The sequence below is a fragment of the Aedes albopictus genome, chromosome 3, assembly GCF_035046485.1.
Source record: "Aedes albopictus strain Foshan chromosome 3, AalbF5, whole genome shotgun sequence".
In the NCBI taxonomy this organism is placed as follows: Eukaryota; Metazoa; Arthropoda; class Insecta; order Diptera; family Culicidae; genus Aedes; species Aedes albopictus.
In genome coordinates, this window is record NC_085138.1 from 197,833,627 (window position 1) to 197,858,198 (window position 24,572).

Genomic DNA, 24,572 nt, shown 5'->3' on the forward strand with positions numbered 1-24,572 from the left:
GGGCATTAGTACCGTCGATAACGAAACGGTGCTTAAATAGATTTTTGTTTTGGCTTTTCGTGTTGCACGTATTAAGCATATGCAAATGCACAGCACATGAATTTATGTTACATTGGCAATGCTTGTCAACGTGCTGCAACATGTGGCACTAATTTGATTTTAGTGGGGCGCTTTTCGACTTTAATATTGCTTCAATGAGGTGTTTATGTAAGTAATGCAGCATTATATTCACAATTTTAAATATCCATATAGGGCAAAATTGATGCACTTATATATGGCTTCGTGGTTACTTGGGTAGTGCCTAGAAATCCAGTAAACGAAATATAGGCCTTGTTTTAGTGAAGTGCTTGTTTATCACCAGAAATCGAGTGCGAAAGTTTCCCTGTCCCGCGATAAACTTAGGTAAGCGTGCCGACCCTGAGGCAGTTGAGTCGGGAAGTCTCTAAGACGCTCCCGATTGGCTGACCCGATACATACTTACACTTTAGTATCCAACGTAATATGAATTGTGTACATGTGTACAACCTTTAGGAACTCTCCATTTAACCCCTCTTAGCCCCATACTTTTTTTTATGTACCCCTTACATCAAACCTTACCAACACACCCCGCCCCCGCCCCTGTGGTCAGTGGACTTGTATATGTGGCTTAACTACTCTACTGAAAAGGACGGATTCTGAAACAAAAACTAATGCATAGATTATCAGATTACAATACACTTCATCAAATTAATTTGCCTCGTAACACAATTCATCCATAAAAACTTCTCACGTGTCTAATCATCACCGGTTTTTGTTGAAGAATGTCGTCATGGCACCATGTACCGTTGTGAATGATCAAGCATGTTTCAAAAACAACCGGCATGTTTAGTCCTTGTTAGGTGACGTACCGGTGAAGCATGAAGGGATTATCTGTGCTCGTTGTTTTATTGTCAATCGTAACGTTCGATGGTTGCAATGGCGCGTTAGAACCCATCAGCTTGAACTCAAATTTTTACTCCGATGTTATAGTACAAATTTTGCAGACATACTACTCTAAAAGTCAAGTTCCAGTCCAAATCAACTGGATGTCCTCGGATCCCAATAAGGCAACCCAGCAAGATGATTTGATCAATCAAGTTCTACGCAGTAAAAGTGGAAATCCCAATTTGTTGTTTCATTTGGCTAACATAATGCAGAGAAGACCGTTTTACTACAATCTCATTTTCGTTGACAGTTACAGTGCTTTCATGCATTTGATGAAAAACTTCAATAGTTTGATATATGACTTCTCCGGACTGTATACTATCGTAATGACCGATGCACCGATGGACTTCAACGTGATTTCGAAAATGTTCAGCGATATGTGGCAGTTGGGAATTGCTAGTTGTATTCTCCTAAACGCGGATCTACGACCTCATCAAGAAGCTGTTAACATTTTCACATACTTTCCTTACACTCCAGGATATTGTGGTGTGGCGAACCCCGAGCTCATCCACTCAGTGTACGTCAACGACATGGACATGTCAAGTGTGAACCTTTTCCAAAATCGTTTCAAAAATTTTCATAATTGTTCGCTAACGATTGGCACTTTTGAAATAAGACCGTTCATCATCAGAGATTATACGGAAGATGCCGATACGGCAAAAATTAGTGGTATCGAAGCGGATATGATGAGCATCCTATCGGAACGGTTGAACTTTCACGCAGAGTACCAGTTCACACCAAACGAAACTCAGTGGGGATTTCTGGGTGAAACCAACAGTACCGGTCTGATGCGAATGATTCAGCATGGTGAAGTTGACCTCGGGATAGGCTGCCTTTCGTTCACTAAGAAACGCAACGAGCTTCTTAAGGCCGGAAGAGGTCATTACACGTCCAAGTTGGTCTTTGCAATTCCTGAAGGACGGCCATACACTCCGTTGGAAAAACTGCTGAGACCCTTTGAAACGAGAATGTGGATAGCCATCGGCTTGTGCTTATTATTAGGTGTTTTAGCGGTAATTGGCATCCAGAATTCCGATCTGAGGCACTACTTCATAGGAACGGACGAAGACGATCCGTTGATGAATATGTTCAATGTCGTTTTCGGGAATGCAGTACTAACTTCGCCGGACAGATGTTCCGCGCGCGTGGTGCTGATATCGTGGATCTACTACTGCTTTGTGATACGATCAGTGTATCAGGGTTTGCTGTTCCAGTATTTGCAACAGGAGCAACGTTGGCCACAAGTTGAAAGCGTAGATGACATTCAAAGAGAACAGTTTCCTTACCATATGTCGGATGTGGCCGTACGATTCTTTGAGAGTGCACCACATATTTTGAACAGGTAGGGTAATTCGCCAATTGTTGAACGGTTAGTACTGGCATTTTTGTTTTCAATTGTTTTTCCATGCAAAAATCAACTTTAGTTGAAAAATATCCAGTGAACGTCTAGATCTACTTATCCTTTATACTGCCCATTGAATTTGTATTCCCTTAAATTCCATTTTCTAAGAGAAAATATAATATTTGTATGGGAAGTCTGTAACCCAAATAATGAACGCTTCCTTAAGCTAGCTCATCCTAATGTTGGACGGTTCTCGCTAATTGTTGAACGGTTGAAGATTTGTTCGTAATTGATGACGTATAACCCGACATAAACCTATTATTCATCTGTTTTTATTTTGGGCATCAAACCCAACATAAATCCAACAGTTATTCGATGTGGGTCCAACAGTGGTCCAACATGTGATAAAATTTGACACGACATTGACCCGACATCCGATATTTTTTTTCACACTGGCGGATTTTTTCTGGGTTTTTCGTGTTTTGTGCCCAGCTTGTCCGAGTTAGTGACAGTGAGAGTTCATTCAAATGACAAGGAATCGCTGATTTGAAGAGAGCTCTAGTGGACTGAAATCGTTTTAAACATGACTAGCTGCAAAAATGGCTGAAAATATTTGATTAGAAGCGAAAACGACAGAAGAAAAATACGCCTATAAAAGCATCTGAAACACTCCTGGAAACCTATGGGACTCACTCAACCCCCAAGAACATTCATGAAACGACCCTGAAATCCTTTGAAAACCCGTGGGATGCTTCTGAGCCTCCTAGAATGCCTTGAAATACTCCTGGGAATCCCTTAGCACTCTGAATCCCTCTTGAACACCTCTGGAACGCCCTTGAAACCCATTGAAAACTTCAGGAACCTTTCTGAAATCCGCTGGAATACCCCTGGAACATCCCTGAAATGCCCTTGAAACCCCATGAAATGCACGGTTAGGTAAAGTGAAAAAAAAAACCTGGCAGTCATGCTAACATCGTAGGTTATGCCAGTGTTCAACAATTGGATCATGGATGCATACTGATAGTGCGATAAGAAAAATATTGTTGTCAAATTAAATAACAATGAAAGAGTGACTTTAAACCATGTTAAACTGTTACGGACTTCCTTCCAGTTTTTGTAACTATGGTGTGCCTTTGATATTTGTGGTCGATTTGCTCGCAAATCTTATTTCGCAACAGCAATTTCTTAAAATTAATTTTTAGAATTGTGTAGTTTTCGTGTCATCAGCGGTGCAAAATTTTCAATCAATATTTTTGACGTAAAATATGAATAATTTTGTAACTTAATTGGATCAATATCGTGACACACTTGTATATGCATCTACATCATACGTTTACGTTGAGCAAAATTTACTTAAATAAGACTTCTAATAAAATATTCAGAAACTGTTCAACATTTGGGTAGTGTTCAACAATTAACGAATTACCCTATGTGTTCTGGTGAAAACAGTGCTCGTCAGATTGGAGTACAAAGATGCTTGCAGGGTTCATTTGAGATTCTACACGAAAAGTTCTGGGATGCATCCAAACCCATTCAGAATGCTTCTTAAATGCATCCAAAAACTTGCATTTATTCCTCCATAAATACCTTAATACGTGTTTTCAAAGAGTTGTCATGCAGGACTTACATTCAAAAGTTTGTTGCAGTTTGCAGTAACTACTCTTAGAATTCTCTCAATTTTTTTTACAGGAATTTTCTAGGTTTTCCCTAAGGACATTCCTCCAGCTAATTTTTCCTTTGGCTTGTCTCAGGATTTTCGTTAAAGAAGATTTTTAGGAATCCTCAATTATGTTGTCCAGATGTTTTTTTATGGATTTTCCTGTATGCGGAAACTTTATTGAAATTGTAGGAGCTTTTCTGAAATTTGCCCTTGAAATAACAAAAAAAAAAATCAATTTTCCACTTAAAGTTTCGAGATCAAGATTAGCTGATCTGGAGTACCCGAAACATATTCAGAATTTCTCTCAGAAATACTTTTTGTGAATCTAACAACGAATGCATACAAGATCATTTTATGAATTTTCGGAGGAATAATTATTAAATAATAAAATAATGTTTATTATTTTTTCCGTTTTTTTACTAACGGGATTGAAAAGCCAAGTAGCTGATGCGGTAAGCGCACGGGTATTCATCAAGTCCATATTGAAGATGACAGGTTTGATTCCCGGTCATTCGAGGAACTTTTCGTGCAGTTCTTAATTTTACTACGGATTCGGTAGGAACTACAACAAAATTTATTTCAGTATAGACAAAATGATCGGAACAGGCACTTTTCAAAAAAATGATCAAATAGCTGTAACTTCTTGAAAGTGTATCAAAAAATCTCAAATTTTACTGAAAATTTATCAAGTTGTGTAGCAATGGTACAAATTTAGAAAGAATAGGGTATTCTACACAAAGTTAAACAGATTCTAGAAAAAAAGGTATAATTATTCGATAGCCAACTTTGACCTGTTATATATCTCCGGATTCAATGAACCGAACGCAATGAAATTTTGAGCAGTTACCTACCTTGATACCTTGTTGGCTACAAAGTAACTTTACTTCAATGCCGAGCGTATAGTAGAGCACCATCTTCGTCGGTCTTGGGCGATGTTCCTCCAGTTTCCCCGAACGTGTAGGGATCGTAGATCTTCTTCAACCGCGTGCAGCCAGCGAGTTCGCGGCCGCCCACGAAGTCGCCTACCTCTACCGGGTTCTCTGCTGAATATTGTTTTCGCTATTCTTTCTTCCGACATTCGCACTACGTGTCCAGCCCACTGAAGTCTGCCGTTTTTTATACGTTTGACAATATTCGCATCTTCGTACACTTGGTACAACTCGTGATTCATGCGTCTGCGCCACACTCCATTTTCTTGTTTCCCACCGAGAATTGTCCGCAGCACTTTGCGCTCAAAAACTCCAAAAGCTTTTCGGTCTACCTCCTTCAACGTCCACGCTTCGTGACCGTAGAGGACAACCGGAAGAATCAGCGTCTTATACAGAGCGAATTTGGTTTGCGTTTGCAAGTTACGGGACCTAAGCTGGCTACGCAATCCGTAAAAGGCCCTATTCGCAGCTGCAATACACCTTTTCACTTCACGGGAAACGTCATTGTCACATGTCACAAGTGTTCCAAGATAAACAAATTCTTCAACAACTTCAAACACTTCCTCATCAATCACTACCTCAGCACTAACACCACTAGGCCTGCTTCTGTCTCTACCCGCTATCATGTACTTCGTCTTGGTAGAGTTAATCGTCAAGCCTATCCTCGCTGTCTCTCTCTTCAGAGGAGCATAAGCTTCCTCCACTGCCCTACGATCGATGCCGATGAGATCAATATCGTCCGCAAAACCGAGGAGCATGTGCCACCGTGTGATGATGTGAGCCATTCCTCTGCACGCCTGACCTCCTAATCGCTCCTTCGAGTGCAATGTTGAACAATAAATTTGAAAGAGCATCCCCTGCTTCAATCCATCCAAGGTCACAAACGACGTAGACACTTCGTCCGCGATCCGAATACTTGATTTTGATCCATCCAGCGTTGCGCGTATCAGCCTAATTAGTTTCGCCGGAAAACCATGTTCTGACATCATCTGCCAAAGCTCATTTCTTTTCACTGAATCGTACGCTGCTTTAAAATCAATGAACAGATGGTGAGTCTGCAAGTTATATTCCCGAAATTTATCTAGGATCATCCGCAGGGTAAACATTTGATCCGTCGTTGATCGGCCCTCACGAAAACCAGCCTGGTATTCGCCGACGAAGGACTCCTCAAGAGGTCGCAGTCTGTTGAACAGGACACGCGACAGTATCTTATACGCCGAATTTAAAAGGGTAATCCCTCTGTAATTGGCACACTCCAGTCTGTGCCCTTTCTTGTAGATTGGGCATATGATGCCATCCAACCAACTAGTGGGCAATTCTTCATCCTCCCAAATCTTTATAATAATCTGATGGATTGATTGATGTAGCTGCTCGCTTCCGTGCTTAAGAAGTTCGACTGGGATCTCGTCCTTCCCAGCAGCCTTGCTGTTTTTCAGCTCCTTAAGGGCCTTTTTAACCTCATCCAGTGTTGGTGGTTCCACTGCTTGACTGTCATCCATTATGTTAATCCTGTTCCTGGGTGCTCCTTCGCTGCTACCATTCAACAAATCTTCGAAGTGCTCCTTCCACCTGGCTGCCACCATTGTTTTGTCTGTCAGCAAATTTCCTTCCCGGTCATTGCACATGGCGGGCACTGGCGCAGTCTTGTGCCGCGCGCCATTGACAGTTGCATAAAATCTCCGCATATCGTTCCTGTCCATACTTTCCTGCGCTTCAGCAATAACACTCTTCGTGTTGCCGTTTTTCCTGCGGTGGATTCGTTTCTCTTCTGCTCTTGCAACCCTGTACCGCTCTCTGTTCTGCCGGGTACCGGCCACTAGCATTCGACTTCTGGCGGCATTCTTTTCGTTCGTCGCTCGTTGGCAGTCCTCGTCAAACCGTAATGGTTGGTTGGCGTCGCTGAGCGGTACCAATCACCTCTTGCGCTGTTGTTGTCACTGCTTCGTGGATACTTCCCCACAAGCTGTTGACATCTCCAGATCCGTTGGTCTCTCCTATCCTCTCGTCTAGCTTCTGATGGTACTGTGCAGCAACCCCTTCGGCTGACAAGCGCTGGATGTTGAAACGCATCGTCCTGTTGTTTCTTGAACTCGTGACGCTGGATAATCGCGCCCGAATTTTAGCGGCTACAAGATAATGATCCGAGTCGATGTTCGGGCCTCTGTAGGACCTCACATCTATGACGTCCGAGAAATGTCGCCCGTCGACCAGCACGTGGTCTATCTGGGAGCAAGTGTCGCCACTCGGGTGTCGCCAGGTGTGTTTTCGGATATTCTTACGTGCGAAGTAGGTACTGCTGATTGCTATCCCTCTAGCAGCAGCGAATGTCACAAGGCGCAGACCATTATCGTTGGTAACAGAATGAAGGCTTTCCGTTCCAATGACATGCCGAAAGAAACTTTCTCTGCCGATCTGCGCATTTGCATCTCCGATGACTATTTTGACATCTTGTTGCCCAATCTCCGTAGGCCTTATCAAGGCTATCATAGAACTCATCCTTCATGTCATCGGGTTTGTCGTTCGTTGGCGCATAGATGCTGATCAGGCTGTAGTTGAAGAACTTGCCCTTCATCCTCAACAGATTCGGTCGCTTATCGGCTTCCACCGAATAACTCGCTTCATCTGCTTCCCGATCACTATAAAGCCAACTCCGCGTTCTGCCTTATTGCCGCCGCTGTAGTAGATGTGGTACTTGAATGAAGTGTTGGCGATGGGATCCACCGCTCGGAATTCGCGTTCTCCAGTTTTGGGCCAGCGTATCTCCTGGATAGCGGCCATATTAACGCCGACATTCCGCAGTTCACGAGCCAGGAGCCCAACACGTGCGGGTTCATTCAAAGTTCTCACGTTCCAAGATCCGACTTTCCAATCGTTGTTCTTTATTCGTTGCCGGGTCTGTTGCCGTTAAATCAATCCGTTTACTCTACTATTGCTTTTCTGGGTGTTTGAAGGTTTTCAGCAGGCTACCTTACCGGGGCCGCGCTGCCTACATTGCGTTGAAGGGGCTGCCTTCTTAGGTATAGCTGACGCAATACAGCATTTCATACTCAGCCGCTGGATGCCAGAACGATTCTATAACATTTACCCGAAAACCATTTACCCGAAAGACATTTACCCGAAAACCATTTACCCGAATGTAACATATACCCGAATGCCAAATACCCGAACGCGACATTTACCCGAATGCGACATTTACCCGAATGCGACACTTACCCGAATGCGACACTTACCCGAATGCGACACTTACCCGAATGCGACACATACCCGAATGCGACATTTACCCGAATAGTTTATTACTCTGCATAAATTATGATTTTGTGAGTAAAGTTCATTTGTTTTGTTCAATGCAAAAAGTACATGTATTATTTTGTACTGCGGCTCAGACAAATATTTTTAATGTCGAATTCCTCAAAAACACATTTTATTAAATTTTCCCTGAAATGATCCGCGATAGGAATTCACAGGGTAAATACCTGAATATAACTAATCACTGGAGCTTGATATTTTTTGTGTTTGCTGTTGGCATTCCCTCTAGAGATTTACCCTTCTTTGATTCATAAGCTGTTCTTTCGATAAGCAAAGAACAGTTTATGATTTAAAGAAGAGAAAACAAGACGGGCTTGGTGGTCTAGTGGCTACCGCTTCTGATTCATATGCAGAAGGTCATAGGTTCATTCCCTGGCCCGTCCCTTTCATCCTACTTTGTATCTTTCTATCCACTTTCTCTCTCCCTCTTCTCTACATATACAACTCATGTATATTCATATGTTCATAGCCATCGCTAGAACCAGAAACGAATTGGAAAAAAAGTCGTTTCCCTCCCTTCCAACTTCCACTCAAAGCACAGTGTATATAACGCCTACAAGTTATGCAACCAAAGCGTGCTGTGCCGCTTGAACTTATTCACCTTATTCACCACACAATGCAATGTATCATCTTACGAACACTATAAATAACCCACAATCCATGGATCGCATCACCGACCGAACGGTGACTCCCAGATCTCCCGTCCTTTCCATCTAACAAATACCCCAGTCCGTGCTGATTGTGGGGATGCAGAGGTGCTCTCGGTCTTTAGTAGCAACAACCATCCCACCTAACATTCCTTTCCCTTCCCAACTGACTATAAGGACATGACCGGTGCCGTTATTGATCCAAAATGTATGAGCTGCTAGAATTGCACTTTGAGAATAAGTGGAGTGTCCCAGCCCTTATTCATTTGGATGTCAGTGCAATTGGAACCAGCTCAGATCAATCACGGAGTAGCAATCATTGACATGTATAGTCAGATTTGATCGTTTTGATGATCGTAAAGGAAGAGAAAAACTCTATTTGTAGGCCGAATGGTCATTAGATCGAATCGATTACAGAACAGCCCTCGGCAAATCAACATATCGTTAGAAAAAAAACTTTGATAAAAAAGTTTGCAATTTGTTCACTGTTATTAAAAGAAGGGAAAATTCTTTGGTGTAGACTTGGAATCCATCACTCAATCCTGTAAAAATGTAATTTAAAAGAACATCCTAGGATCGAAAGAAGAAAAAAACTCATATACAGTTAGTATTTCAAACGCCAATAAAATATGCAGCAGTACAACTCGAAAGAACAGCCTTTGAATAGAAGAAGGAAAAATCTCCAAAGGATAGGAATAGTTTGACCACCAAACAACTTAGTGAGGTTAACACTATTTCTGTAAAAGAAACTTTACCAAGTTACCCCTAATGCCACGGCCCGAAATCCATAACCCCGAATAGGCCTTTATCCCAAAAGCCATTACCCCGAATGGGTCATTACCCCGTTATAGGTAGAGAAATGGATAGTAAGCCAAGCATACTAACCGAGTGGTCATTAGGCCGAAAAAATGATAGATCGATCGATTAGCAGGCCTCGAAAGAACAGTCTATTCTAAAAAAAGGAAAATATCTTATCAAGTTGCTAATTTGGCCACCAGTCAATTGTGTAAATCTTAACTTGAAAGAACAGCTTATTATTCAAAGAAGGACAAATCTTTCATGGAGTTAGAAGTTCGTCTGCAAATAAACTAGGGTATTGGTTCCCTTATTAAGCATGTGGATCCCATTTTCATCCCACGAAAAACAAAGGATTGAAGCGCTGTTTGTTTTGTTACTTATTTTTGTATTTTTTGTTAGAAGTGAGCACCCATGAAAACAAAAAGAACGGAGTCAATCGGTGCCGTAATTGCTTGTTTTAGAATAGGATGAAAATGGGAGCATGAGATTACTGATGGCACACTTACCCTATATGACATTCCAACTCGAAAAATAGCCTCTATTTCCAGTTTGGTCGACCAACTCAGCTACAGTACACAGTTGGACTCTGCAAATTCAAAAGAACAGCCTATTTTTTAAAAAAAAGGTAAATATTAGAAGAAGTAGAGAATACTTGCAGTATGGCTGCTAAATTGTGAGTGAGTATATAAATGTATATAAGTAGCTCAAAGCAGCCTGTGTTGTTAAAATGTAATAGCTTGGTAATTAAAAAGTCATTACATTCGAATGTTCAGTTGTGCTAAAACAGTTCAATTTATCTCAAACTTCTTGGTGACAATTTAGCATTCATCGTCATGACTTTCGACATGAATGATTTTTAGCCGAATGGCTCGATGTCTTTTCGGGCAAGACATCGTCTGGGGCAAAAACTCAATACCAAATGAATTATGATAAAAACGAATTTCGTGGGGGTTTGGTTATAAGATCGTCTATTTGAAAGAACATTCAACATTTAAAAGAAGGAAACATTTCAGATTAAAATACTTATAGCTTTCAAAGGAATAACTTCGAAAGAACAGTCATAGCTTGAAATAAAAGAATTCTTTAATAAAAACTTCAACAACTATACTGTAACAGCATTTTATAGTTCCAAAGAACAGCGGATATGCACGCTGAATATCAGGCAAACTGTTTGAATCAGCAACCTTTCCCTTCGTCGCAGTTTTCTTAAATGCATTGCATTTACTTCTTGCGTTTCCGTAAACCCTAATTTTTTCATTTCTTTTTATTAGGGAATTTTAACTTATGTTAATTCTTCCCTCTAAGTAAACCTTACATGAATCACAACGTTGCTAAAGATTGCCCAAGGATTACCCTTTTCTAACTGATTAAGTTTTATCAACATCTAATAAATTGTCCACAGTGAACACTTTTTGGGCGACCTCCTGAATGATTTTGGGTTGGCGTTCGGGCTTGTGATGTGAAGTTAAACGTCAAAACATTAAACAATCCTCAAATTAAAATTGCATTTTGATCGCCAGTTAGTCCTGTACCAGAGTGCTTGATGATCACTTGGGCTGATGATTATAAGGTCTAACGAAAGCCGGCTGTATAACACCGGGCCATAACATATTTATTATTGACAAATCACATGGGGATCAAGTCCACGATTTTTTTTTTGCATTTTTCGGGTAAGTGTCGCATTTGGGTAAATGTCGTATTCGGGTAAATGTCGTATTCGGGAGAATGTCACATTCGGGTAAATGTCGCGTTCGGGTAAATGACGTTCGGGTAAATGTCATTCGGGTAAATGTGTTTCGGGTAAATGGTTTTCGGGTAAATGTTATAGAACCGCCAGAACAGACGCTGTTTGAGCCGCACTTCCTTGGTGAACAGACGCTCGGATCGTACCTCCTCAATCTAGCTGAAGTCAGAAGGACAACAGTGCCCAGGCTGCACTACCAACTAAGCACACAACTCTTAGCTGGCGGTCTTTGTCATCGTTTGACCCGTGGAAGCATGAGGTAGGAACTCGTGAGGACCAGAGCTATGTTAGACGCTCTCCTTATCGACTCACCGTTTTGCAGCCCATTTGAGCAGTTATGACTTATATAATGAGCTATGAAAAATATTTGCCCAAACTTCAAATTCTTAACATGGAAGAAGATTATAACGATTACATTATTTTTCTAATACAATACCAACTTATTCATAACATCAACATCGTTTCAAAATTCGAAATAGTAATTATATATAATTTAGATTGCCTTTGAAAAAAAAATCAGAGGGGTGTGTACAAGACACAACCGCATGACGTAAACTACGTAAAACATTTTGTTATGAACGACAAAGGACTACTATGCAATTTCTTTGGATCAATAATAGAATTTGTAGTGGCTAATGGTTTGGAAATCGTTAATTTTAACAATGTAAATTCTACAAGGTTCTGGTGGATTCTGGGGATTTGTGTTGGAAATATTTATTACAAAGTTTGAAGCATAAGCAAAGCCTGAAGAAATTCCTTTATAACTATACACTGTACACGCAAGAAGGAAGCGTACTCGCCAGATTCGGTGACACGGCCAGGTGATAAGACTGTTGCATTTAGTTTAGGAGTAGGTTGCAAAATCAGGCGGTTTTGACACTTATGTGACCACCAGCGTCACTTTGTCAGAAAATCTGCCGTTTACTCTTTCTGAAAACTGCTGATGAAGCCCTCAAAAGAATTGTTTGAACCAGAATTTGTTAAACATATTGCACGTGTCATCAATAATTTCGTTGTTCTGCCAGCAAATGTCAGAACAGCGACGATGATAGGCTTTGTAAGAATAATTGGTTTGATAGTCTCAATTTTCAAACACTTGTTATGATGAAAAGGAATGCAATAGTGCAATTTTCGCACTAGAGAAATGTTGCCTTTTCCGCGACAAGATGCGGATTGATTTCCACAGAATGCAAATTCTTGGCGGTAGCAACTTTCTCGGAAAACTCACCGTACCCTCTTTCAGAAAATAGTTGACCATTTAAAGAACTGTTCGAACCAATTTTACAGAAAATTGAGCTCCTATGCGATAAAACATGGTTAATTTTCCGCGCCGCGCCTTTGATGCAGTTGATTTTAAATTCTCGGTGGTTTCGACACTTTCACAACGCACACCAAATGCTTTCGATTGAAAATTTGCATAATTTCGATAAATCATGCAAATTTTTAGGCAAAATTGTAGAGATTTACGAATTTTGCGAAGACTTGCACACATTGAAATATGGCAACACTGAGTAATACATTCATCAAAATGAAATTTTCTTCATCATGTGAGAAGAAGAAAATGTTTTCGAAATTGCCAATCAACTAGCACAGTTTAAACAAATTTGTATTGAATATGTCATTGTTGCGACGGAGCGCTATTCAATTTTCACACAGCGCTCATAGCGATTGACACTTGTGTCCCGGGCTTTCATCCTAAGAAAATCATTGTTTCACCCCCGTGGGACATTTTCGTAGCCCTTACAAGGACCGTTTTACTGCAAGCGCGATTCAGCGGTGTAATTTTGTTGGCTTCTACAAAGCTGCCCGGACGCCCTTTGAAGCCAGAATGAAGAAAGTTTTCGCTCCTGCAGCACCAGAGATCTGATCCGGTGTGAACTGGTTAGCAGCCCCACTGGTACCGCGCACAACGATGCAAAGCATACTGAAGGGAGAAGCAAACGGAGAAACCGGCTAGCAGTCTTCCAATGCGTCTTCCTCGAGGTGTGAATGAATGATGAAAGATGCGTAGAAGTTTGTGTCCCGACGTCTTTCTTGGAAAATTATTCGGTTCTCTCTTGTGGAAAACATTTTCAAAGCCCTTAGAAGGGCTGTTTAAATCTATATGCTGATCAATTATTGTTCAATTTGCGTACATGAGGTGAAATTCGGTAATTATGACAACCAAATCCAGATCGGCAGAGTTTGCTTTGCGTGACGATACTGTGCAAAACGTCGTCGGGCAGCAAGGCTTCCGTGTCGTAACAGTTTTGCCGTGCATCAGTTTGAACCGGCTGGTGGTGGCTCCAGTAGCGCCGCGCACGACGACGATGCGAAGGGAACACACGAAAGCGCAACCGCCGACAATCATCGCGCTTGGCTTGCCAAAGCATACTGAAGGGAGAAGCAAGCGGAGAAACTGGCTAGCAGTCCTCCGATGCGTTCCCCTCGAGGTGTCGCGGAAGAATGATGGAAGATTAGAAGAAGACAATAACTTATATACCAAGCGAGAAAACCCAAAAAATGTGCTCGCTCGTGATTGGCTGGATAAAATTAAAACATAGGTTCACTTTTCCGCAATTTTCAATAGTTTGCTGTTGAAAATCAATAGTTTTCTCTATTTGACATGAAAGGGACATAGTTTTGAGATTGTTTGATGGCAAAATTTTAAAAATCGGTCAATAAATGGCTGAGTTATTAGCGTGCAAAATCTTTCATAATTTCGTGACGGTCGCAAAATTTAGATTTTCATTTTACACCCGGTGCCGTGGTACAGTACCGTACCTTCCCCATAGACGTAGTTTACGTCAAAAAAATCCAGTTTAGACAAACGATTTTCAAGCTTTTTATATTAGTAATAAATGTACAAAATTTCATTGCATTGGTTCATTGGTTCATTGAATCCGGAGATATAACAGCTCAAAGAAGGCTATCTAATAATTATACCTTTTTCTAGAATCATTCCAACTTCGTGTAGAATAGCCCGATCTTATCCAAATTAGGACCACTGATACACAACTAGTAAATCAACTTACAGTGAAATTTGATAATATTTGATGCATTTTTCGAAAAATTACAGCTAGTTCAACAGTTTATGAAAAGTAAAAATTGTGCCCGTTCCGATCATTTTGTCTATCTCCTGTACACATGCAAAATAACCAGAGAGAGCTTTCAGTTTATAACTGTGGAAGTGTTTTTAGAGTACTAAGCTTAGGGGCAGGCTCTGTCCCAGTCAGTGTGGACGTTACTTCAAGTAGAAAAAGAAGTTATGGAAAACCTATTGAAATTGCGAACAAGCACACATTTTAGAGCTGTACACATTTTAGTAGTTTTTATTTCTCACATAGTTGGAAAAAGGTGAATAAAAAACTGTGATAAATTCTACCCGAAACTTCCTAAGGAATACGTTCCTAAAAAATAGGCTCACTTAATATGATTTTTTGACAAGTTTGAAACCATTTCTGTTTGAAACTATGAGAAAATGCATGAAAAAAATTCCTAGACGATATTTTGAAGAAATTTCCAACTGACTTTGTCTAAGAAATTACAATAAAAAGTTTTGGTGAAACTCCTATAACATTTTTCTAGCGTTTGTGATATGTATTTAGAAAGAGTTCCTTGTGAACTATGTGAAAAAAAAAATCTAGAAGTATTCATTGGTCTCTATTACGCAGAGAAATAAATTGTAAATACCATCAAATTTTAGTTTACTATAAGCTTGTGCCGTAATCTGGGGGAAAGTTGATCATTTTTCCTTTATTCTTTTCAATAAAATCACGATTTCAAACAGCTATTTACAAAACATGAGTGGACCTGTATCAAGTTCCGTAAACGAATTTTTTACAAGAAACTGCAACATTTTGGTAAAAATGCTCAAATGGCCAATATTTGAAAACTTTTAATCCTTGGAGGAATCCCTTTAACAATTTATAATACATATTTAGTAAAATTTCTGATGATACCACTTACCAAAATTTATGGAGGATACTCTGAAACGATTCTCGGAGGAATCATTGAACGTATTTTCGAAGCAATCTCTGGAAGAATGACTGAAGATAAATTTTTTATAAACATTTCTATAAAAATCTCTTGAGAAATTTCAAAAGGAATTTCTGTAGAATTTCTTGAGAAATTTTTAACGAATCCAAGTAAACACTTTAGGTACACTGGTATACTTGGTTTCAATCCTGGAGAAATTTCTGGTGAAATAGATGGAGGAATATGCGCGGAAACTTCTGAAGAAGTCTTTGTATGGATTTCTGCAGGAACCTCTGTAGAAATACCTGCTGGAATCACTGAAAAACATGAATGAACTTCTGAAGGAATTCGTGGAGACATTCCTGCGCAAAATTTTCAATAGAATCCTTGGATAAATTTCTGAAAAAAAAACTTTGGAGGAGTTTGTGAAAAAAAAAACTGTACGCATAATTGGAAGAGTCCATGGAAGATTTTTTGAAGAAACCGCTGAAGGAATTTCTGGAAGAAAAACTGGAAGAGCCCCTAGAGATATATCTGAAGACAACCCTGGCGAAATTTTGGATGGAACCCTTGGTGATGGTTCTTTTATTACGTCCATCGTTTTTCGGGATTTCTTTTGATGACATCGACGTTGGAGATCCAATTGTGGGGCCACCATGCACGAATTATATACCGCAGGCATCTATTGACGAAGACTTGCAGCCGTTGAGTGTTCTCCGCTGATACACACCAGGTTTCACTGGCGTATAGCAACACAGATTTCACGTTCGAGTCTGGTTGTTTTCCATACATTTCTTAAACTTTCAAAAGCAGCCCTCGCCTTTTTGATCCGTCCACCTATGTTGATCTTGGTGCCACCATCGGCCGCCATTTGGCTACCAAGATATTGGAAGCTTTCAACATTCTCCACTGATTGCCCAGCTACCATAAAGCTGGAAGGGTTGGCCGTGTTTACATCCAATGATTTGGTCTTGTTGACGTTGATAATAAGACCTGCCGCCAAGGAGCGATTGGCAAGATCATCGAGCTTGCTCTGCCTATCAGAGCGCCGTTGAGCTCAGCCAGTTCGAAGTCATCTAGGTGCTCCATGGTAATGGGTTGTCACAGCGATCCACGGCTCACGATCAATCGCACCAACCAGCATCTCGTCGATTACGATGAGGAACAGTAGTGGTGATAGTATACATCCTTGCCTCACTCCAGCAACGACCCGGATGGGATCGGATAAAACACCGTTGTGCAGTACTCTACACGAAAATGCTCTGTACTGTGCTTCAGTGGGGCCGATGATTTTCTCACGGACACCCTTACGCCTGAGGGCTTCCCACATGTTTCCGTGATTGAGACGGTCGAAAGCTTTTTTGTAGTCAATGAACAACAGGTAATTCATTCATTTGCTCCAGGATGATACGGAGCGTGACAATATGGTCCACACAGAATCGTCCGGCACGGAATCCTGCTTGCTGTCGTCGGAGAGTTGCGTCAATCTTCTCCTGTATCCAGTTTAGGATCACTTTGCAGAGGACTTTGAGAACTATACACAGTAACATGATGCTCTGCCAATTATCGCATATAGTCAGGTCACCCTTTTTGGGTACCTGTACGCCTTGCATCCTATCTGCCGGAAATGTCGCGGTTTCTCATATGTTGCAGAATAATTGATGCAGTAGTTGTGCGGATACTACGGGGTCAGCTTTGAGCATCTTAAGGAGTGTATCGGAAAGTAGTTGAAAATGTTCAGGATGCTCTATCTCGAAGCTGGGTTGGTCTTTTCATTTCGGTTCTTCTATGAAATCTTCACAATATAGTTAAGTTTAGAACAGCTTGGAAAAATTTGGAAAATATTTAGTATTATCGAAAATATGATTAAATGAACACACTTCATAAAATAAAAATCTGCAGAAAATGCAATTTTGTTAAGATTATTCAACATTTCAAAAATCTGTAGCGAATAAAATTTGTACGATAAAAAATCTGGAAAATATTGATGCTTGTTAACAGTTATGTACACATAACATATCATTCAACACCGACTTTCAAAATTCATATTTTCGATAGAAAAATCTCCTATATCTACAAAATGGTCCACTCCAAAAAACGTCTATTTTTTGGTCAAACTTTGAGGTTCTGCTTTTAATATCTTAAAAGGTTATAAAATTCTATTTTTTGCTCTAACTTACTCGTCCATAAATTAAAAAACATAACCTATTTAAAAAAATGCGAATTTTTCATTTTATGTATTTTTTATTTGCGAAAACATGATTTGGAGGAGCATAGAAAAAAGGGGTTCCTCAAAAATGGCCTTTTTTCATTTTTAAGAATTGCGCTTAAATGCAGTGGAGATTTTTCTTGAAAAAAATAATTTGCCTATATCATGAGGATTCTGGAGCTTATTATATTTGCACAAAAAGGTTAACAATTTGCGAACATTATCGAATTTTTTTCGCAATTTCAATTTTTTAGAAGGTGTGCAAAAATTTAAAAACATGCGTTCAGTAATCTAGGTTAAAAACCCAGTTAAAAGAGCATTTTTAGAAAATCATAAAAGCCATTTCTTTTTTCAAGGATTTATACAGTATCTACAAAAATAAAATTACTGAAAAGTTGTATTAAACTATTTTTGAGGCTATTGTAAACATTTTCAACTACTTTACGATACACTCCTTAGCTGATATGCGAACGACCCCTGAGGCCCAGTTCGATTTCATGCTACGGATGGCTGTTTCTATCTTCTGCACTAATGGAGCTTCGGTGTTGACACGGGTAATGCGTCGAACCCTTGGCGGATCATGCTGAGGTGTTGATAGCGTGGCCGACACTTGAAAAAGGTTTCCAAAGTGCTCGAACCAACGTCAGTAACTGTCCAGACGTGTCTTTCGCGGGCATCGTAGCATTCATCTTGGCACTTGCGTGCGCAGCCTTTTCTTTTTTCTCGCTCGTTCATTTTGAAAGAGCGAGATAAAAGAGGGGGCAAAGTGCCCCCTCTATTATCTATTTCTCTCGCGTGTTTGTTTACGAGAGTGAGTGAGAAAAAACAAAAAGCTGCGCACGCTAGAGCATCTTGGTCCCACTAAGGCGACGTGAAACATCGTAGAGGAGACGGATGTCGCCGGTGTTTGCGGCTTTATCGCCTTTGTTGGCTAGAGAGACCGCCCCCGCTCTTTTGTCCCGTCTATATGAGCGTTTTACTTCCTTCTCGAGAGCAGAATAGCGCTGACGGGCTACGGCTTTGGCTCCTCGTGTTTTCGCTCGCTCTATCGCGGCTTTGGCGTTCCTTCGTTCCTCTGTCTTCCTCCAGGTATCATCTGTGATCTGCTTTCTTCGGGTGCGTAGCTCACCTTCTGAAATACTCGCAGCACGGTTCTCTAGCTCCTCGACAAAGGACCTTTTCACAGCAGCGTCTTCCAGTCGGTGTGTGTTGAACCGGCGCCCAATTTTCTCCTCCTGTCGCTGGATCCTGGCAATGCGCAGTCGGATCTCGCCGATTAGGAGATGATGGTCGGACGCAATGTCGGCACTACGTTTGTTCCGCACATCAAGAAGGCTCCGTTCCCATTTTTGGCTGATGCAGATGTGGTCGATTTGATTTTCCGTGACACCATCACGGAAAACCCATGTCACTGCTCAATGAGGAAAGAGCGATCTCCCAATCACCGTTTTCGCTCATTTCTCCGAGACCATGGCGTCTCATGGCGTGCTCATAGTCCCAGTGGTCGGAACCAACCTTCGCATTGCAGTCACCCATGAGGATCTTGATATCACCTTTCGGAATCTTGCCCACGACAGCATTCAGTTGACTGTTAAAGTTCTCTTTATCTTGCAATTCGGCAGCATCGGTTGGTGCGTAACATTGGATCATGGTAAGGTTTCGAAACCGTGTTCTGAATCTTGCTACAATTATACTCTCATTAATAGGTTCCCACTTCATGAGCGCAGCGTGGGCGTGAGCGCTGAGCAGGAAGCCAACTCCACGGTGGCGAGGACCGTGTTCACCTCGTAGGCCAGAGTATTGCAGAATTTGACCTATGTTCTCCAATATTCGGCCAACGGACTTCGCTCAGTTCTAGGATCTCAAGCTTCATACGGCATGCCTCATTGCCATGAGTCATTGGCTAGTTGTACCAGTTTACCCTGCTGGGCTAGGGTTAATACATTTCAAGTTGAAATTCTTGTCCGTTGTTTTGCGCTAAAAGTCGTTGCCGTTGAATCAGTTCGTAATCGTAATCGTAATTGCATGAGAATACCGCCAAGAATTTTGTTGGTAATTCGTTAAGAAATATTAAAACTAGCTCAGTAGGCACTTTTGAAGAAAAAAAAACAAAGCGGGGATCTTCAAAGAATAACAGTTCCGTTAATGAAATCATAGAAAATACTGCAAAAGATCTATAAAATATCTAAACTAAAAAAAAAACTTAAAACTTGATTGACGGCCCGCAGTTGCAACTCCAGTTTTGCCAGATCGGCTACACGCACACAAGGAACCAATGCTGCTTAGGACTAACAGGCATCTTCAGTGTGTGAGCGTTGGTAATCTTGGATTTTAGACGACAATGGCAGGAAGTGTTAATAGCAATTGCTTGTTGCCAACAGGCCGTTGAGAGTCCTCTGCACCTGCACAAGCTCATGCATATGTCGGTGTGTTGGTGGGAAATGTTTTATTTTTGGCACAAGGCTTATTATGCATTGGTCCATGAATGCCAGGCGTAAAGTGATAGATTGTGTCAAGATTACTGTAAAGCGACACAGTTCGCTTGGTTGCATAACTTGTAGGCGTTATATGATAGATTGACACTGTGGTGTGTGAAAGCTTGAAGGAAGGGAAACGGCTTTTTTCAAATCCGTTTCTGGTTCTAGCGATCGGTACGAACATACGATTATACATTAGATGTCTATGTAGAAGAGAGAGAGAGAAAGTAGATAGAAAGATACAAAGTAAGAAGAAATGGATGAGCCAGGGATTGCATCCAGGATCTTCTGCATATGAATTAGAAGCGGTAGCCACAAGACCACAAAAGATCTCTAAACTATCTCAAGAAAAACGAAATATAATAAATATTTGACAAGATCAAACATCTGTTTGACACTAACGAAAATTCGATCGAGTCAAATAAGATGTTTTAGCATTGGTTTATTTTTGGACAAATATTTGACCACAGTATACAGGATCTTAAGGCACCGAGTCCCCGACGTCAAATATTTGACTAATAATACAGTGAGCCATATTTTTGAAGATGGTGGACGTTTTGCCGTACTTCTAATATTTGAGTTGTTATTATCACATTACTTAGCTCATAATCATGTCTCTCGTTTTTGTATGTTTCCAGAACAATTTTCCTACCACAAGAGAGTGACAGTCTCGGCAAGGCATTGGAACGGTTGGCACGCGGGAAATTGTACGGAGTCGTTTTGGTACCAATTGACTCCATCACATACCACAACAAGTACAAAACGGAACTAGGGCTGGTCTCCAGGATGAAGAGCGAATTGGCCATTCTACCGTTGGGCATTCATTATCCGAAAAAGTCCCCCTTACCGAAGGTGTTTGATAAAATCATCGGGGACCTTCATCCGTCGGGGTTGATCAATTTTCTGGCTCATAGTTATGGTACGTTTGCGTTTGTACAAGACGATCAGAATAATCAAGGGGAACCGATGCCATTGAACAATAGGCATCTGCTGGGTAGCTATGTGCTGTACTTGATATTAAACGGTACGTCGTTTTCAATTTTTATTTGTGAAATTAGCTGTAGTAAATTTAGGAAGAAATATCATTACAAGAGATAATAATTTAGATTAATTAATGGTACCTACAGATATCACATTTTTTAGCTTAATAATTTCAATATATTTTAATATCATAATAAATAACTTTGAAGTTAGGAATAAATGATGGTATTTTATTAAATCTTTCAAAGTAATTCTATTAGAGATACATTATTTTAACTATTATGTTTTGAAATTGCCTTGATCAGTTCCGTTACCAATAATACCGCATGACCTTGGCAACAGCTCCTCTTCGGTACGTTCTGTAGTTCGTGATTCGTTGCCTGCGTGGCGCAACATGAGCCCGGACGTGATACTGAGCAGCTCCGTAGACTCGATTCCAAGGATACCGGTACGCGTTGTACATCTGGTGACGCCTCATCGGAGTAATCCTTCGGGCAGTTATCACAGAGGAAGGCCTCCGGATGAGGTACCAGTTGACAATAGTGTTTGGGAAACGGTTACAAGGACCAGTGGTTGTGGGATTGCGAATCACCGGCGGCTGCGTGATCACGTCATAATTGTCGTAGTTGGGATATAGCCCGGGATCGATGCCTCCAACAGTAGGTGTGGTGGTGCTCCCATAGTCAGGGTAAGCTCCGTAATCTGGGGCTGGAGCGGCAGTTTGATAGTCTCCGTAGTCCGGATAATTTGGGGCAGCTGTTGTTTCTTCCGCGTAGTCATACTGTGCGGCTACGTAACCCTGAAACAGATAAAACGTTACTTATGCAACGACCAGATCTAGGAAATTATGATCTTACCACTAGAAGGGTTAAGCTCAACACTGTGCTTCCGAACAACATTCTCTTCAGAGTACAAGTTTTGAACTAATTCGAATTTAAGCATCCAACTGAGTTGGGTTCATATTTTAGGCTAATTTATTTCACATTAACATTCATGCAAATGTATAGGGAAATAGTCTGGAATAACAGTTTTGTCCTTCATATTCTTGAATGATGTATGACAACAGCAAGCACTTCAAAGTTTCCGATAGTATTGAAATGGCTAAATTATCTGATATGTAAGATGTTTTCTTCTGAACTAACTTAAAAACATTATTACTAGTAGTGACCCTTACTGAAAAGGTCCACTACTCGTATAAAAAACGGTTTCAATGTACCGTAAAACGGGGTATCTTTGATAATGCGGGTAACTTTGATAACGCAACAGTAACAGATTACGCAAATCTATTTGTTAGGAAAAACTGATGCAATAAAAATAGTTAGTTTGAACATTTCACGAGGTGGGTTAAGCCGATCAATGTTACCCCGCTGATCAATGATACCCCGTTTTACGGTATCCATATGTATTGTTTTTTTTTTTATCAAAAATCGATAAAACATGTTAAACGCCACGATTTGGGCAAACTCTTAATTCCAATATTTTTGGCTCAAACGTGAAAGTTTCTCGTTTTATGTTTAATGCGATCTTAAATTTATAGCGCATGCAGTTCACCACTGGACTGCGCACTTAGTTTTCATAAGTGCGAAAACGTAAATAAAAGTGCGCGATTACATCAAACCAAGTCGATGTCTTTGGCATTGGCACACTATTTCTTTGAACTATGCAAATAAGTGAATAAGTGCTCTAAAGACACTGAGTTGATTTGATACAATCGCGCACTTTTATTCACGTTTTCACACTCGTGAAAACTTGTGCGATAGTTCAGTGGTGAACTAAACGCGACATATATTTAGTGAGAGAATATTCTATATTGAGTAGTGTATACGTAGATCGTAAGAAATTTTTTGGCATATCTCGGAGCTGAGAAGAAACGTCACATCAAATGGAGCATGCTGTGCAAAATTTCATGACCAAGAAGGTAAGGGAAATCGCACTGAACAGAAATTACATGCATGTGGGCGATTCCAGTTGAGGTCCATATCTAGCACATGTCATTAACAGTTACACCCAATGTTTCATGAAACATTTCGTTAAGCAGAAAATCATGGCTTACACAGGTACACGGCTATAAATTAACCATAGGATTTTGGACTGTAAAATGGTGAGTCGATAAGAAGAGCGTCCAACATAGCTCTGGTCCTCACAAGTTCCTACCTCATGTTTCCACGAGTCAAGCAAAGCAATGCAAAGATAACCGTATACATCGTAGATGCTATTCCTTGATTGACCAGAACAATCGAAGTTGCACAGAGATCCAATGAATGAATGAGTTCAATATTTTAAAGTCAATAACGGCGCCGACCACGTCCTTACGGTCATCGGGAAAAGGATTGTTAGTTCGACAATGCCACCCGATCGCGATCTGCATCGCAACTGCCCCCAAACACGCGTCATCTCATGCTTCCACGATGACAAAGACCGCCAGCTAAGAGTTGTGTAGCTGATAGTGCAGCCTGGGCACTGTTGTGCTTCTGACTTCAGCTAGATTGAGGATGAGGAGGTACGTCTCGAGCGTCTTTTCACCAAGGTGGTGCGGCTCAAACAACGTCTGTTCTGGCATCCAGCAGCTGAGTATGAAATGCTTCACCGGAAGCTATACCTAAGGAAGCCCCACCACGGTGGATAGGGGACCTTAAGCCAACAACCTACTGTTCTCGAAGCCCGAAAATCGTTACAGAAACCGAAAATGAAAGATTACGAACTGATTCAACAGTAACGACTTTTAGCATGAAGCAACGAACAAATGATCGGCGAAGTACTAGTAGTGTAGTGTAGCGTAGCTCATTACTATAAATACAGTACTTCACTGATTGTGTCTTATTGGAAATTGGAATGTATTATCCCTAGGCCAGCAGGGTAAGCTGGCACAACTAGCCAATTAGGCATGTCGTATGAAGCTTGAGATCCTAGGACTGAGCGAAGTCGGAGAGCGGCTTGCAGAGTTTTGGGACCACAATGACATGGTGATTGGGAGATTGCTCTTTCCTCATCGACCAGTGCGCAAAGTGACATGAATTTCCCCTGATGGCGTCACGGAAAATCACATCTGCATCAGTCAAGTATGGGCCTTCTTGATGTGCAGAACAAACGTAGCGCCCACATTGCGTCCGACCATCATCTCTTAATCGGCGAGATCCGCCGCATTGCTAGGATCCATCGACAGGAGGAGAAAATCGGACGCCGGTTAAACACACACCTCCTGGAAGACGCTGCGGTGAAAAGGTCCTTCGTCGAGGAGCTAGAGAACAGTGCTGCGAATATTCCGGAAGGTGGAAGCGTAAAAGATCAATGGAGCGCCATCAAGAACGCCTTCATCGCCACCGGTGAGAATAATTTGGGTGAACTACGCACCCGAAGAAAGCAGTGGATCACAGTTGTTTCCTGGAGCGAAGGAATGTCAAAGCTGCGATAGAGCAAAAGAAACACGAGGAGCCAAAGGCGCCCCCCCCTTAGCACTATTCGGCTCTCGAGAAGGAAGTGAAACGCTCATGTAAACGGGATAAAAGAACGTAGGCGGACTCCCTAGCCAACAAAGGCGATAAAGCTGCAAACACTGACG

The 24,572-nt window shown here is 41.1% G+C and overlaps 2 protein-coding genes across 2 annotated transcripts; one reads left to right on the forward strand and one right to left on the reverse strand.

Annotated features, from left to right (window-relative positions):
- The first annotated feature begins 689 nt into the window (after positions 1-689).
- On the forward strand, positions 690-21,180 carry LOC109428141 (uncharacterized). Its single transcript, XM_029863532.2, has 3 exons — positions 690-2,305; positions 20,671-21,056; positions 21,176-21,180. Exons 1-3 carry the CDS (start codon positions 897-899, stop codon positions 21,178-21,180), a joined length of 1,800 nt encoding a protein of 599 aa, XP_029719392.2. The 5' UTR covers positions 690-896.
- Positions 21,181-21,228: 48 nt separating this feature from the next.
- LOC109428134 (uncharacterized) lies at positions 21,229-21,912 on the reverse strand. Its single transcript, XM_019703821.3, has 2 exons — positions 21,871-21,912; positions 21,229-21,812 (listed from the first exon to the last, which is right to left on the reverse strand). Exons 1-2 carry the CDS (start codon positions 21,910-21,912, stop codon positions 21,324-21,326), a joined length of 531 nt encoding a protein of 176 aa, XP_019559366.3. The 3' UTR covers positions 21,229-21,323.
- Between the last annotated feature and the right edge of the window lie 2,660 nt (positions 21,913-24,572).

Coding starts and splice junctions, on each gene's coding strand:
- LOC109428134 (XM_019703821.3), bottom strand. CDS start 21,912: ATGTTGTTCGGAAGCACAGTGTTGAGCTTAACCCTTCTAGTG. Junction 21,813..21,870: donor TGAGCTTAACCCTTCTAGTG/GTAAGATCATAA, acceptor TATCTGTTTCAG/GGTTACGTAGCCGCACAGTA.
- LOC109428141 (XM_029863532.2), top strand. CDS start 897: ATGAAGGGATTATCTGTGCTCGTTGTTTTATTGTCAATCGTAACGTTC. Junction 2,306..20,670: donor GCACCACATATTTTGAACAG/GTAGGGTAATTC, acceptor GTATGTTTCCAG/AACAATTTTCCTACCACAAG.